General features: G+C 44.4%; 2 protein-coding genes across 9 annotated transcripts in view; one reads left to right on the forward strand and one right to left on the reverse strand.

The window, feature by feature from the left end:
- Positions 1-83: 83 nt before the first annotated feature.
- On the reverse strand, positions 84-9,228 carry LOC129214694 (nucleoside diphosphate kinase-like). 3 transcript variants are annotated; one of them, XM_054846748.1, is made up of 5 exons: positions 9,100-9,228; positions 3,364-3,496; positions 2,743-2,844; positions 1,880-1,992; positions 84-1,533 (listed from the first exon to the last, which is right to left on the reverse strand). In XM_054846748.1, exons 2-5 carry the CDS (start codon positions 3,490-3,492, stop codon positions 1,416-1,418), a joined length of 462 nt encoding a protein of 153 aa, XP_054702723.1. In that variant the 5' UTR covers positions 3,493-3,496; positions 9,100-9,228; the 3' UTR covers positions 84-1,415. The 3 variants fall into 3 exon arrangements, with proteins under 3 accessions (XP_054702723.1, XP_054702722.1, XP_054702721.1); XM_054846747.1 differs by lacking the exon at positions 9,100-9,228 and adding an exon at positions 4,227-4,385; XM_054846746.1 differs by lacking the exon at positions 9,100-9,228 and adding an exon at positions 3,792-4,111.
- A 144-nt stretch (positions 9,229-9,372) lies between these two features.
- SPAG9 (sperm associated antigen 9) overlaps positions 9,373-14,113 on the forward strand; it is a 64,741-nt gene continuing 60,000 nt past the window's right edge. For all 6 annotated transcript variants that reach the window (XM_054846178.1, XM_054846179.1, XM_054846181.1 and 3 more), the window contains exon 1: positions 9,373-9,835. In XM_054846178.1, coding sequence (XP_054702153.1) covers positions 9,530-9,835 — 306 coding nt within the window. In that variant the 5' untranslated portion in view covers positions 9,373-9,529. The remainder of the gene's footprint in view (positions 9,836-14,113) is intronic.

Raw genomic sequence — 14,113 nt, forward strand, 5'->3', positions numbered from 1 at the left:
GAAGCTAGCAACCTCACCTGCAGTTTGGTAGCTAGGGAATGTGCTCCTTCTCCTTAAACTCATTAATTAGATCTAAGACATTATCATGAAAGTTTCCTTTTATTTCACTTAAGAAACAGTAAATGCTGTTTTATTTTGTACCACCTCTTTTTAGGAGTTAGGCATCTTCATAAAGTATCATAAGCATTGAATTCAACATTCATTGCACAGTTTACTATTTGAAACAAGAAGTCACTGTAGGAAAAAATCTAGGAGTTTGAACAAATAATTTCATGAAACTCCTGCTTTTAATACAGTGTTGCAGGTAAATAAACACAGAATATTGACCCCAACACATTTCTTCTTCCTCTTCCAGCACAGCTAGTGAATAATTGTTGTTAATATCTCTGTGAGAGGCCGATACTTTTCTCTGATAGAAGCAGACACCTCTACTGAAAAACATTTAGCATTATGATGACTGCATTTCTTTACATGATTAAATAAATAAAAAAAAATAATGCTAAAATCACTTCTGGAATACCTTACCCAAGAACAGCTTGCTTTGGAGTTCCAGCTATAAAGGAAAGAACACAAATAAGGACATAGCTAAATTGTCAGCTGTTCAGCCCATAAAGCAAACATCACTCCATTGTCGCTCTGTGCAGCGTCAGAGGATTGCTACAGCGACGTGGCTGAAGGTGCAATCTCACTCATCCATCCTCACATTCATCTTCTTTTCACATAAAAGGGCATTTCAGAAAGCCTGGCCTATTAATCCTCCCTCAAAATGCTAAATAAATCCCGGGGGGGTGGGGGGGGAAGCAAGTAGAAACAGTGTCAATGGAGAGAAGAGGTCTCATTTTAAGCACAGCTACGCTCTGTGTGCATGCACGGCGCGTTCTGGAGAGAGAAAGAAAGAAGCTGCTTTCTCCAGCTGTTTTGGGCGTGGGGATTCGCTTGATATCGAGTTCAATCCTCAACATTTGGGCACACTATCACTATATTTACATACCACCAGCTGCCCCTTAATATTTTAACAAAGTTAACCTTTGACACTGAGCCATTTGCATATTTATTTACCAAATAAATTTTTAGCAATTTTGTTTCTATTTACCAAAATATCCTCTTTGACTACAGAGCATTTCAGGAAAATATATGCATTCTGTGTCATTAACAATGAATGTTTTATTTTTCTGTGTTTTAATCTCCTATCTCTCACCCCCAGAAGCAGCTTTTTAAAAGTACAATTCCATCTAGAGCTTGACAGCTTTTTAACCAAAGCAGCAGCAAACACTGACTATATTTAATATTCACAACAGAGCACCCTCACAGATTTCTGAGACAGGTTTCTACCGATTTATCTGAAGGACTTTGAACTAACTAGAGGCTATCAGCTCTTCACAGACAGTAAGATATCAAAAGGTATAGGCTCAGTTTTACTCATAGATCCATTCATGAGCACAGCTTCTGTAATCAACCAGTTCTTCAGGAGTGAACCATAAATTGATCTCTGTCTCAGCGCTTTCTACAGAATCACTTCCATGAATGATGTTCCTAGGAAAAGAAAATGGTGGATATGAAAGTAATATAACCCTCAAAGCCAAGCAAGCTTCTTTTTTTGGAGTGGTCTCCATTATGGAGAGAAGCTGTAAGTAACTGTAAAGTAGCACCAGGCATGGAGTAGGCAGGCCCAGCTTTGCTCATCATTTTTGTCAGTGGGGAAGACTACAACTCAACTTCCATCTTTAGACAGTAACATTACGTGGGCACAGGGAACGGCAGCTCCATGCATAAGATCGAGAACGATGGAGCACAAATCCTACATATATCATGACATGTATCCTGACATACCACTGGACATTTGGTGTCTTTAGATGATATCAATAGTTTCAAAATATACCTTCCGACTTGAACGCAGAGGTCACCACGAATAGTGCCAGGCTTTGAATCAAATGGATTAGTTTCTCCCAGCATCACTCTTCCAGTCTTAACCACATTAAGACCCTCCCACACCTTAAAAAAAAAAAAAAATCCATCGAGATTATTAAATCTTAGCAGGTAGGTAGGTAAAGCAGCAAGAGTTAATCATACCTTCCACAATTACACAATGCTGCCCATCATGGCACAAATCACCGTCTGAATGTTCCTAGTAGCAGGACTGATTTTATCTCCCATTTTTTCTGACAGATTCTTGAAGCATCTGCTGAAGTTCTCCCCTTCTGCACAAAAGCTCTCCTCACCAAGGATGGGAAAAGAACAATTTTGAATCTCAACATGATAATCAGCCATCAAAACTGTCTGCTCATTGAAGATCTAGACCCAGTTCAACTATTTACAAATACACTATCAAAAAAAAGAGAAAATCCCTTCTAATGAACTTAGGCTGAAAAAGATTTTCAAAGTTGTTGTAGCTTAGGAGTACAGTAAAAATATTCCACCATCGTTTTTCAGCTTGCTTAATACATGGTATTTCATGGTGGGCTTTTTGTGCAGGTTTACCTGTTGCTTCAGGTCTCAGCTTTGGTTTCCCCTTTCCCCCTGCCCTCTTCCTCCACATACTGACTCAAAGGAGAGAAAGATTAGGAAAAAACGATTAAAGAAAAAGGAGTTAACAGTACATCCTCCTAATTACAGTATTTGAATCTAGGTTTTTAAGGCCTTTTAAAAGTAAACTAGAATTCAATAGGTAACACAATCTTATTGCAGGTAAGACAATTAAACCAGTTTATTTTTCTTAGCTGAGCTTCATTTTTAAGAACTCACCATAGCTACAACGGGTCCAGAGTGCATGTACTGCACCAGACCGTCATAGAACGGCCGGTCTTTTAGGTCAATGTAGTGTTCTCTCAGAAGGTCTTCAGAGGCCTGCATTAAAAAATGAACAAACAAAAAAAGCTTACAGTAAGAACTTAAGAGCATACTGAAATCACATAGATTAACCACAGAGCACTATTAATCCTAAAACTTGCACACACTTGAAAATTCAGCATTTATAGCAACTTCCTAGGAGTGCTTTCAGTCAATATGAATTTGAACTGTTTGCTTTAACCACAGCTGAACTTTGAAAAGTATCTTCTGCCCATATAGACAGTTTATGTGACCTGTGGTTTGTTGAAGGTATTCAGAGATATTTATCAGGTATGGCATGCACCTAAAAGAATACTCTTCAGACTAAGGTCATCAAGTTACTAAAATTAGTGTGCTTAGCATGTCTAAGGCATTTAGCCAGAGATGGGAATTGGAACTTTTCCAACATATCCAAAGACTTCTCAAAATTTCAGGTTTAATTCTTCTGAAGACTACATTTATCATTATAGCACGCTGCTCTATTTTAAGGCTGCGGTTTATATGAAGACGGAGACACACAAATTAAGGAAAGCTTACGTGTATTAATTTCATGGCCACCAGTTTGAATCCTTTCTGTTCAAACCGCTTGATGATCTCTCCCACCAGTCCCCGCTGGACTCCGTCGGGCTTGATGGCGATGAACGTGCGCTCAGAGATTGAAGCCATCGTCCTAATGAGGAAGGGAATAAAAGTTATTATTCCAGGACCAGCAGGCAAATGCAATCACAGCCCTGTATCGCGTGTAATATCAGCTATTATAATAATTAAATCGGCCGCATCTGAAGGTCATTAACCCACAATCTGCACCGATTTCATAAATCAATCGCTGTACATGGGTTTTCACAAATGCTACAAAAGTAAGTTTAAAACAGTAACAGTGTGCCAAATATAGAAACAAGCAATTAGCAAATATTAAAATCAGACAAGCCCTAAACAGAACGGAAGGTAAAGACCGTCACTGATACCTCTCCAAGGGCAGCATGGGAGGCTGCTGCTCGCAATTCAGGGCAAAGTAGGTTGAATGAATCCATGTGCATCGTTTTCATGTGCCAACCGGTATTATGGGTTGTTGGGTTTGAGCCCCGCTTTGCGGCAGGGCCGTACCGGTACGGAGGGATGCAGTAACGGGAGATGCAGGCACACAGGCGGGGGGGGGCACTGGACGCACGGTGGGACGCAGCGATTGATGCCAGTTCAGTATTGTAGAAAAGCGCTGAAACGGGTCGCGGTGTAGCCCCTGCCCGCGGTGAGGTGAGGTGAGGTGAGGCGGGAGGCCCTGCCCGCCGGCCCTCTGCCCCGCGGAACCGGGGGGGTGCCCGGGCCGGACGACCCCCTCCCCGCCGTCGCCCTCCCTTCTCCCCAGCACCACCCCGCGCCCCCCTGCCGCCGCCCCCTCTCACCTGCTGGCGGCCCCGGCTGGGTCTGGCGGTCGGTGGCGGCGGCCGCTGCCCGCCAAGCCGCGGCTTAGCCCTAAGCCGCCCCCGCGGGCCGCCGAGGCCGCCAGCTCGGGGCGGCCGCGGGCCGGGGCGGCCGGTTGCCATGGCGACGGCGCGGCCTCCCGCCCGCAGGGGGCGCTGGGAGTCGCCGTTCCAGCCCCTCCGGGCCCGGAGCTCCCCCCCCCCGCCGCAGGGTCTCCTCCGGCCTCAAGCCGCTGAGGGTCCCCAGTCCTTCCCGGAGCTCTCCTCCGGCCTCAGCGCACACCTTCACCCCTATCCGCTCGTGGGACCGGGTTCCGCTTTCCCTTCCATCTCCCGCCGCGGCCCCGGCCCGTTCATCCGACCTGTCACCGCCTCCCACCCCGCACCGCGGCCTGGCCGCCCCAGCGCCGAGCTCGGAGCGTTTGCTGTTGGCTTGCACCGCCAGCTACTGCTTTTCTCTTTTCTAGGTTATTTAAAGTGGGGACGCCAAGGAAATGCGTTTTTTAAGCGTTTGAGTCTTAGCCGCTGAATCTCACTTTTCATCCAACAAAAGGCACACAAAATAATTCAAATAAAAATCTCGTTATCATACTGGTCTGTTTTCTTTGAGTTTCCTCTTTAAAGAAGGCAATTTTTTTCTTGCTGGTTATACTATTTTAGATCTCCAAGTCAAAACATCCTTCAACAATTTACCACTTAACTGTTTTGCCTTGAGCATTTTATTCCCTTTGAGAGATCTGAGGATAAAACGTGGGTGCCCAAGTTCTCGCGTTCTCAGCGTGTCCTGCTGAGAGGAAATGTGCGCTCGTCCTGGTTTTCATCTCAAACCAGGATGAACTTCCTGGGCTCCACTCCCTGGCTCTTCTTGAAAGCAAAATAGCATGGATTTCACTTCCCTCTGGGCAGGACTTAGCTACCTCTGAACGGGGACAAGTTCATTTTTTTGATAGCGTGGATTTCCTTACTTGGGTTCCCTTTTCTTCACTACAATCCGTCACACATCCATGTCTTTCTTGTAGTTCTGGTGGGAGAATCTGGAGCTGACATAAGCATCTATTCAAACAACCTGTCTACTACTATGCAGGGGTCTTTTTTTTCCAGGAATGATCCTACCATGGTGTACTCATTTTCCCAAGGTCTCTGATTTAATGGAAGATGTTTAAAAAAGACACAACATTGTACATTCCAGCAAGTCCCCCTTGAAGTTATTTTGGACTTAGAATTTCTGAGAATTCTCCTGATAATGTCAATCCACTATGTTGTTTCAATACACATTATTTAAGAAGTTTCATACTACTATTACAAACTCTAATGCTGTAATCCTCACTAAGGCATAATATTTAAAAATAGAAAAAAAGGTCTCTAGAAACAGGATGTTTAGAGAAATATTTGCTTAAAAGCAGCAACAGGACATCTATTTACAGCCTCGTTAAAACCACGTCATTTAACGATTACAGCTTAGGACTTGCCATAAGGTGGGCAAGCACTATTTGCAGCTTTACCATAGATCTGCTCTGTGATCTTTGCCAAGTCTTTTAACCTCATTAAATAAGGGTCATCTTTGTCACTTTTGAGATTAATCCATGATTAGCAGAGCATGTTGTTCATTATATAGTACATGAAACACTACAGAAGTGTGCTTCCTTTTTTTTTTAATGTATAAACAAGTAGCTTTTCTACGGGTTGAAAATTCTACCAAAATTACTAAATTATATTGAAAATTACACACTTTCCTAAAATGCAAAAAAGTAGTCAGTCTAGACAAATAATTTCCTAAAAATGGACTGATCATGGGAAGAGAAAACGACCTTCAAAGTCTTCACTGAGTGAACAAACTGTAATTACTGAGCTCAAGCCATTTACACATTACTTAAATCCAGTAGAGATTTTTAAAACAGGTCTGAGGCAGAAGACTTGACTGTGAATATCTCCAAACTTCATGAGAATTTAAACACAGCTCCCAGCTTTGTCGTTTTGACCCCAGCTTTATAACGATTTCAGCTAACAGCCTATACCTGTACCACTCAGAACACTCAGGCAGTTCTCATCAGGACTCCCATTTTGGGCTGTGCACCTCTTGCTCCTTACAACGAGACTTGTAAGTCTGACAAGTTTTGTTGCTCGTGGCTATACAACTCTTCATTTAGCTAAGTATTGCTATCATTCATCTGGTTTTAGTTTGATTTCTGTTGCACTCTGAGATATAAAGCACCATAGAATTAAGCTTTTACAACAGTATCTTCCTCTGGGTAAAGTCCCAGCTAAGCTGCTCTTACCTCATACCAATTCAAGGGCCAATTTTCTTCCCTGGCAAATTGCAAATCAATTTACTTTCAAATAAACTGTTCTTTCTATATTTTTTCTTATTATCTAGAAAACTGATTTCTTTTTCAGGCAGTTCTTTCCCCAAGAATGTGAATTGCATTTTACTCTAGTAGTTACCACAGACAGTCACTGCTTTCAAGCTACAAAGACAAAACTATCAGGTTGCTTTCGTGCTGTTTCATATGCTGTTTCATATGCTTGATTAGTTTAATAAATTGTCTCTTAATAAAAGTTTAATAAAAGTCTCTTAATCTCCTGGCAAGCAACTAGGATATAATTCCATAACTTGTTCTATTTTTAATCCATCCCTGAGTTTCTGATCTCACACTGTCTGCGAGGTGCACATCATAAAACATGATCACAGCGGTAATAAGACTGTCAATAAGATACATTTTTACACCACTTGAAACTTGGCTCTCAGGTAATTTTTTCTCATATTCCTCTTTTCAAATACTTCATTTATCCCTGTTAGAAAACCCCCAGGTGACTAGAAACAAAACATGACCACGAATGGCTCTCTTCTACCTGTACTCGTCAGTCTGGCTGCGACTCTAGTGCCAACAGCCTGCCTGTTCAGTGATGGACGCGCTCCAGCTGTGAAAGAAAACCACAGCTATCAATTTTTCTAATAGACACAGGATGAAAATAGCACATCCTCAGAGACCCCTTCCCTTAAAGGCTGTCAGCAGGCACCTTGACCCATTTTTGCCGTCTGTCAGAATGTACCTCTTTTGAGCTAAAGGATTTGTGCAATTTGCCAAGTATGATGGCAATAACTATAAAACTCTACATAGATAAAGGATCTCTGCTACAATTCAAGATGATTAATATTTTTATCCTCACAATAATCTGCAGCTGTTTAGAGCTGTCCTCGCATTATACAGCATTGCGCACGAATGACATGGTGAGGTCTAGGTTAAAAGTCCACTGCAGTTAGGTACAGCCTGCCAACCTTGTCCTGAGAGCAGAACGGAGTTACCTCTCAGCTTTGGCTGTCTGCAGGCTTCCCTACGAGATTTATTCAGGCTCAGTAAAACCCCCACAAGTCAATAACCCCCACCCCAAAGGCGCTCAGTGCCCTCTGCAATACAAACAACTGAGACAACTGGGAAACTAGGTATGACCTAAAGGGAGAGAGAAATTCCAAAAGGCAGCTTCCCTCCACCCTCCTGCATTAAGTGAAGATTGTAATCCATGGCAGACAGCAGGTGAACACAGAGAAGTTGCATTTTTTCCTCAGTGGACAACAGCTAAAGACAAACATGAAAAAAATAATCTTTTCATAGGGATCATTTCCAATAATTTAAATGAAAATTTCACTTGAGGAGGTGTGAGTAGGAAAGTACACATTGTGTCCTTTTTTTAAATTATTTTGTAGCTAGAAGGATGTAAATTTTTTTGGTCATAATTAAAAGGCAAATAGCTTTTCTTTCCTTTTGCCGTGTTTATAAATAAATTTGTACTTTAACTGCCGATGCATTGGCTGCACTATATTAAATATTAGCTTAGGAGGATGATGTCTAAACAGAAGTCACACGAAAATCCAATATATGGGGCTGATGTCTTGTCTTCTTGTCATTCCTGCACAGACCCACTAGCTTAGTACATAAAAAGACAAGGCAACATATGCATTTAAAGCACAGTTACTGTCTTAGAATCAGTCCAAAGGAGAGAAAACAATAGTGAAAACCTCTACTGCTCTCCAGTGGAAATAAATGCAATCACCACAGTTAAAGTTCCACCACTTCTCAGGCTTTTTCATTTTTAAAAACACTCGTTTCTTTGTTCCTGTACTGCTGCTAGGCCACGAGGTTCCTTAGCTCCCTGGTACATGAAATACTTAATGAAAAATAGTTATTCCCCCCAATATGACTTGTATGATAAAAATGAGAGATGTGAAGCAACTCAAAACTTTTCAATCTCAGTAGATGTTTTCAAATTTACGGTAAGCGTCTAAAACAGCTCGCATTATTCCCATGGCAAAACACATGATCCAGAATGGAATTTGCTGTTCCAAATCCTAGGAAAACCAATCTCTCTTAGCAAGTGCCAGATGCTAAGTTGTGTTATTGCTAATAAAACAGATTTTTTTATATTATCTGGAGATCTTACTAGAAATAAAAGGTCTTTTTGCTGTCAGAGATTAGCCAACAGAGTCACCCAAGCATGGTTTGGGAGGTGCAAAGTCCTAAAATCTAGTTTTAGCTCCGTCAGTCATCCCTAAATGAATCACTTGATCTATTTATGCCTCTGTGGGTGCAATAAATAAATAATAACGCTTTCATGTGAACTGTCAGCGCTTCCTTAAATCTTCTATTCCAAGAGATGAAGATTAATTGTGCGATCCCTCGGGCTCGTGGCCGCCTCCACGGGGGCTGGCTCCCCGCAGGCCCGGCCCGTGGGCCTCGGCCCCTTTCAGGCCAACCGGCCGATTCCCCCGCGGTACTGACAGGAACTGCGCCTCTCCCCTCAGGCGAACACCCTCCCAGAGGGCCCGGCGGCCCTTCGCCCCCAACGCCGGGCGTCTCGCCTTTCGCTCCGGTGATCCGCAACGTGCCGCAGACACCCGGGCCCGCAGCGGACAGCCCGGCCCAGCGCGGCCGCCGCCCGCCTCCTGCGGAGCTGGAGGTGTGAGAGAACGGGAGGGGCCGGCCGCCATCGCCGCCACCGCCCTCCCCTCCCGCCCTGCCCCGCCCACGCTGACCTCACCGCCAGGCCCCGCCCTCCGCGCCGCTGCGGGTGGCTGGCTCGCCCCGCCCCTCCCGCGTGACGCCGCGGCCCCGCCCCGGCGCGGCGGGTGAGGTCAGTGCCGTGCGCCAGGGCCGCTCTCCGCCCCCCGCGCCTCCCGCTCGCCCGGCTGCAGGCGAGGCCCCGCCGCAGAGGGAGGAGGAGGCGCCGGGACCGCGCTGAGCTGCTGCCGCCCCGCCGGGTCCCCACAGGGAAGGCGCTTGCCGGCAGCCATGGAGCTGGCGGACGGCGTGGTGTACCAGGAGGACCCCGGCGGCCCCGGTCCCGCCATGATGTCGGAGCGGGTGTCGGGGCTGGCGGGCTCCATCTACCGCGAGTTCGAGCGGCTCATCGGGCGCTATGACGAGGAGGTGGTGGCCGAGTTGATGCCGCTGGTGGTGGCCGTCCTGGAGAACCTGGACTCGGTGTGCGCCCACAGCCAGGAGACCAGCGTGGAGCTGGAGCTGCTGCGGGACGACAACGAGCAGCTCCTCACGCAGTACGAGCGGGAGAAGGCGCTGCGCAAGCAGGCCGAGGAGGTGAGGGCGGGCGCCGGGCCCAGGGGCTGAGGCGGGAGCGGAGCCGGTGGAGGGCGGGGGCCCGTTCCCGAGGCGGGCGGCGGCTCCGGGCTTCCTCTGTGGAGGCGGGGGGACTTCCTGCCGTCGGCGGCGGCCGGGCTGTCTCCCTCGGGGTCGCCGAGGGCGGGGTGCTTGCGGCACCTGGGCCCGGGGTGCCCCGCGGCCCGGCCGGGGCTCCTGCCAGCTCCCGCGAAGGGGGGGGTGGGGGGGGCTCCTGTCCGAGGGGCCGGGAGCCACCGAGTTCAGGTCGTTTTTCTGGGAGGAGGGAAGGCCGAGAGCGCTCCGACCCTGCCAGCTCCGCTTGCTTGGCCTCCGGCGCCTCGGAGGGGCTGGTTACGTGCCGCTCTGGCAGCGCCGTGTGGGCTGAGCACAGCTGATGGCAGAGCTCTACCGCGTGTGTGCCCGGGCCCTCTCCTCGGCACGGCTCTTCCTGGAGGACTCCTCAGTACCTCTTGTGAAGCGCTGGTCTTCCAGTCACCGGGTCCGTAGAAGGAAACAGCCCTGCTTTGCAGAGCAGGCACGGAGCCACGTACTGATTGCACCGCTCTTTTGCTTTCCCTCTGGATTTCCTCCGTGGCAGGAGGAGGATTGTCCATTTCAGATCAGTTGTAGAGGATATTTACAAAAAAGAGTGGAGGCGTTGCAAAAAAAATATAGAAATACATGCTGTCTAGGCTGTAGTTCTTCAGAGTTGGTACATAAAAGCTGCAGTCAGCAACAGGTGGTGCAGACTGCTCAATGGCATAAACTCTGGCTTAGGTTATTACTACAAAAGTTGAAATAAAAATATCTAAGAATTACTTCAGCATAAATAAGCTTGTGAAGCGTGTGAGATTATAAAGCAATAGAAAAGAAAGCAGCTGTGCAGGATAACTTCCTCCAGCTCATTGTCTTGCCAAACTCCTGTAGGAAATTGGATTGACAGCATTACCTGTAATAGAACAAGTGATAAGTCTGTTTCCAGATTTGGTGTCCTGCACTTATCTCCGCGGATTCCAAGAATCAGAAAAATAACGACACCGAGGGTGAAGACAATATTGACAACAAAAACTTAATTTGAAAAACATTAGCCCTGTACAAATATTTGTATACATTATGGTTATAAGCGAGTGAAAAATGTTGTCTGCAAATTGTTCCAGGACTTCAGTAGTTTGCTACGAAGTAATGTGGTGTGAACAGTGTCCCCCAAACTCTTGGGCCAACAGACCATTCATCATTCTTGTCAAACATGTAGTTGTTTTACAGTGTTTTATGGACTTCAGTCTGGGGACTATTGCCATAAACACTTAATCACTAGTTCTGACACAAGCTGTGTGTAAAAGGCTTTTTTAGAAAACATATTTTATTTTTATTAAGAGAGTAAGATACTGATAAATATTTTCTGAACTAATTTGTGGAAAAATCACAGGCGTGAAACATGGGCAGCATTTGCCAGATTGAAAAAAAGCAAGCCTTGGGCAGCAGAACAGAAACCGTAACAATATGATGAAATAGAATACGGTATTAACTGTGTTCCTGTGGCTCTTCAGGAGCTGAACGTACTTATGTTGGTAGTGTACTTCACTGCACTCTCCATTTCTTTGTGTCATGATAAATTAACTTGAGAGGGACAAGGATTATGCAGTCTAAAAACTGGTACTTGTGCGTCAAGACAGCTTATTGATGCTTTCGAAAGTGCAACTAGACCAAAGACCGTATTTCCAATTGTAAGCACAAAGGTCATCTTCTTGGTATGTGCTGAAGTCAGTTATGCTGTACGTATGTGAAAATATCTGTCATAGATAAAGCACGGTATGTTTGTGGGAGGTACGTGTTTTATTCAAACTTGACAATTGCAACCATTTTTTTTTTTTGAATGTTGCGATAATCTGATGGGTGCAGTATGGTGGAAATGAAAGGAGGGTACATGAATGTAGCGCTCCTTTTCTTGGGCAACAAGTTATTGGCTCAGTGTGTTTCTTTCCTTTTATTGCAGAGGTGGTTTGTGTAACTTGATAGCAAAATGGAGAATTTTGAGCTACTGAGTTCAGTATTCCTTATCATCTGTTCTAACTGTCCTGAAGAATTAGCGTATCTTTTACTTTTTGCTTGCTGTTGTAGGAATTTTTATTTTCCGTGATTTGGTGAAGATTAATGGTTTACCTTTTGAATAGGAGTCTCCTTACACCATTGTCCTAATTTGCCTCTTTTCTTTCCTGTAGTTAAAAAGTGTCACTACAGAACCTTCTTGAAAGTTGTTGCCTGTGGGCTTCTGTTATAGTGATTTTAAAAGAAAAAAAATTATTTCAGAAGTTCTGGGCCTACTTCTTGGTCCTCTAGTAATGGCCATGGTCTCTTTAATTGCTACGAAGTCACTTTTAACGTGGTATGTTTTGTGATATAGTTAAGGAAATAGAGGAACCAGCTATGCAGAACTGTAAGCAGAACAGCAGAATAACTTATCTTCCCACTTGGTGAATGTTAGGCAGCATGCCCTGCCACAAAGAAGTGGGAGAGGAAGAAGGATTTGGGGTTCTGCTATTTTATACACTATTCAGTTTTACTTCTGTAGAAGTATACTGCTCCATACCTGGGTGTGTGTGGCTAGCAGAAGGGGTTTTGTGTGCACTTGGACACAGGATAAAAACTACTCCTTTTAGCAGTGTCAAGCTGTCTAATACATATTTTAGCTTTTCTGCTGTTGGTGGGATAAAGCTGTTCTTGAAATCTGATGTTCAACACATGGTTGCTACTTTTGCAACCATAAAAAAGAGTTTACCGCCATGAAAATTAGTGTAATAGTGTGAACTTAACGGCTGCCTCTTCTTACTGTTCCCAAAGTTAACTTTCTTCCTTAGGTTTGTATGTTAAGTAAACACTCTGCAGTAAGAGTTTAAGTACTTTTAATTTATGAGATAACAAAATTGAGATCCATTACACAGAAAGCTTGCTAAAATAGTGTAAAAGCTACTAGATTGTTCTCAGTTATGTATATTTTTCTCTACCCCAAGTCCAGCTGAGCTGACTTCATCATTAATTTTTCTCTACCTACTCCAGGAAGAACATGTCATTGGCTGAAAAGCTGGCATCGTTGCAGTAAAAGTTACCCAAGTACATGTCATAGGGTAATAAAGACTGCTGAGGAGGTAGAACTGTGACATCAGATATGCTTAGTATTGCACCTGGATTGTGTGGTGGGAAAACAAGTTAAAATTTAAGGAGACAGAAGATGACATAAATGTAGGGGAAAAAAATGTTTCATTTGGTTAGTACTGTATTAGGAAGTGATTAAATGGTTTTATGTGTGGGAGAGGGCTCTGCACGCTGTGCTGTTTCATTGTGTAGTTGGAGTTCATGCTTATTGCAATGATTATTGCTGTTAACTTTTAAATAGATTTAAAATTGATTACATAAAGACTTCTGAATCTTATTTGTGAAGTACTTTTTATTGGAGGTCTTTAAGAACAGGTCAGACCAATGTGTGTCTGAAATGACATAGTTGATACTGCCTGGAGAAAATGGGAAGGATTAAATGGGAGTTACCAAATATAGTTTGTGAAAGTATCACAGGTTTGGATTTCAGCAGCAGACACATGCAGAAGGAGGTGTGCATCATATCCTGTATTACACCTTATTATGTATCAAAATTAGGATCCAGCCATCAACACTGAGCATCAGAGTCTTGAAACAAGATGACCTTTTAAGGACTGTTCTAGCCATATCTTCTGTAATCTTGTGGTATTCGGTCTAGTTGTTTCTAAGATGTGTTGGTGTCCTTCAGCTTGTTCTTCTAAAAAAAAAAAAAAAGGCTGAAAAAACCTTCCTTCTTGTTAGAGATGTTGAGATATGGCTTTCTGGCCTAGACAAGATGTCACTTAAAATAAGGAAAGCCAGATTATTATCATTTTTTATGTCTGCCTTGGTATTTTGTGTAACCAGTAGCTTGGGTTGAAATAAGAGAATGTCCGGTATCCGTATACTGAGTGGCTATGCAGATGATGTGCAATATTTGAGTGTATTGTCAATGTAAATTAAAAAGTCTTTTAATATAGGTCCTCAGCCTATCCTTGGCTGCTGTTGTGGTTTATCTGACTAGTCCTTCCATCAGAGTCATACAGGCTTAGTCAGGACAAGATGGTCAATCTCCTGGGGCTCTGCCTGTGTTAATGCTGTCACCAGAAGGAGAGATGAAACCAAACAGAAACCTTCAAAGTCTAAAGTACTCAATCCATGATGATCTGGTACAGTTTTCAGCAGAGG

The sequence above is a fragment of the Grus americana genome, chromosome 18 (genome assembly GCF_028858705.1).
Source record: "Grus americana isolate bGruAme1 chromosome 18, bGruAme1.mat, whole genome shotgun sequence".
In the NCBI taxonomy this organism is placed as follows: Eukaryota; Metazoa; Chordata; class Aves; order Gruiformes; family Gruidae; genus Grus; species Grus americana.

Coding starts and splice junctions, on each gene's coding strand:
- LOC129214694 (XM_054846746.1), bottom strand. Junction 1,993..2,742: donor CTGGACCCGTTGTAGCTATG/GTGAGTTCTTAA, acceptor TTTTTTTTTAAG/GTGTGGGAGGGTCTTAATGT. Junction 1,534..1,879: donor CTCTGCGTTCAAGTCGGAAG/GTATATTTTGAA, acceptor TTCTTTTCCTAG/GAACATCATTCATGGAAGTG.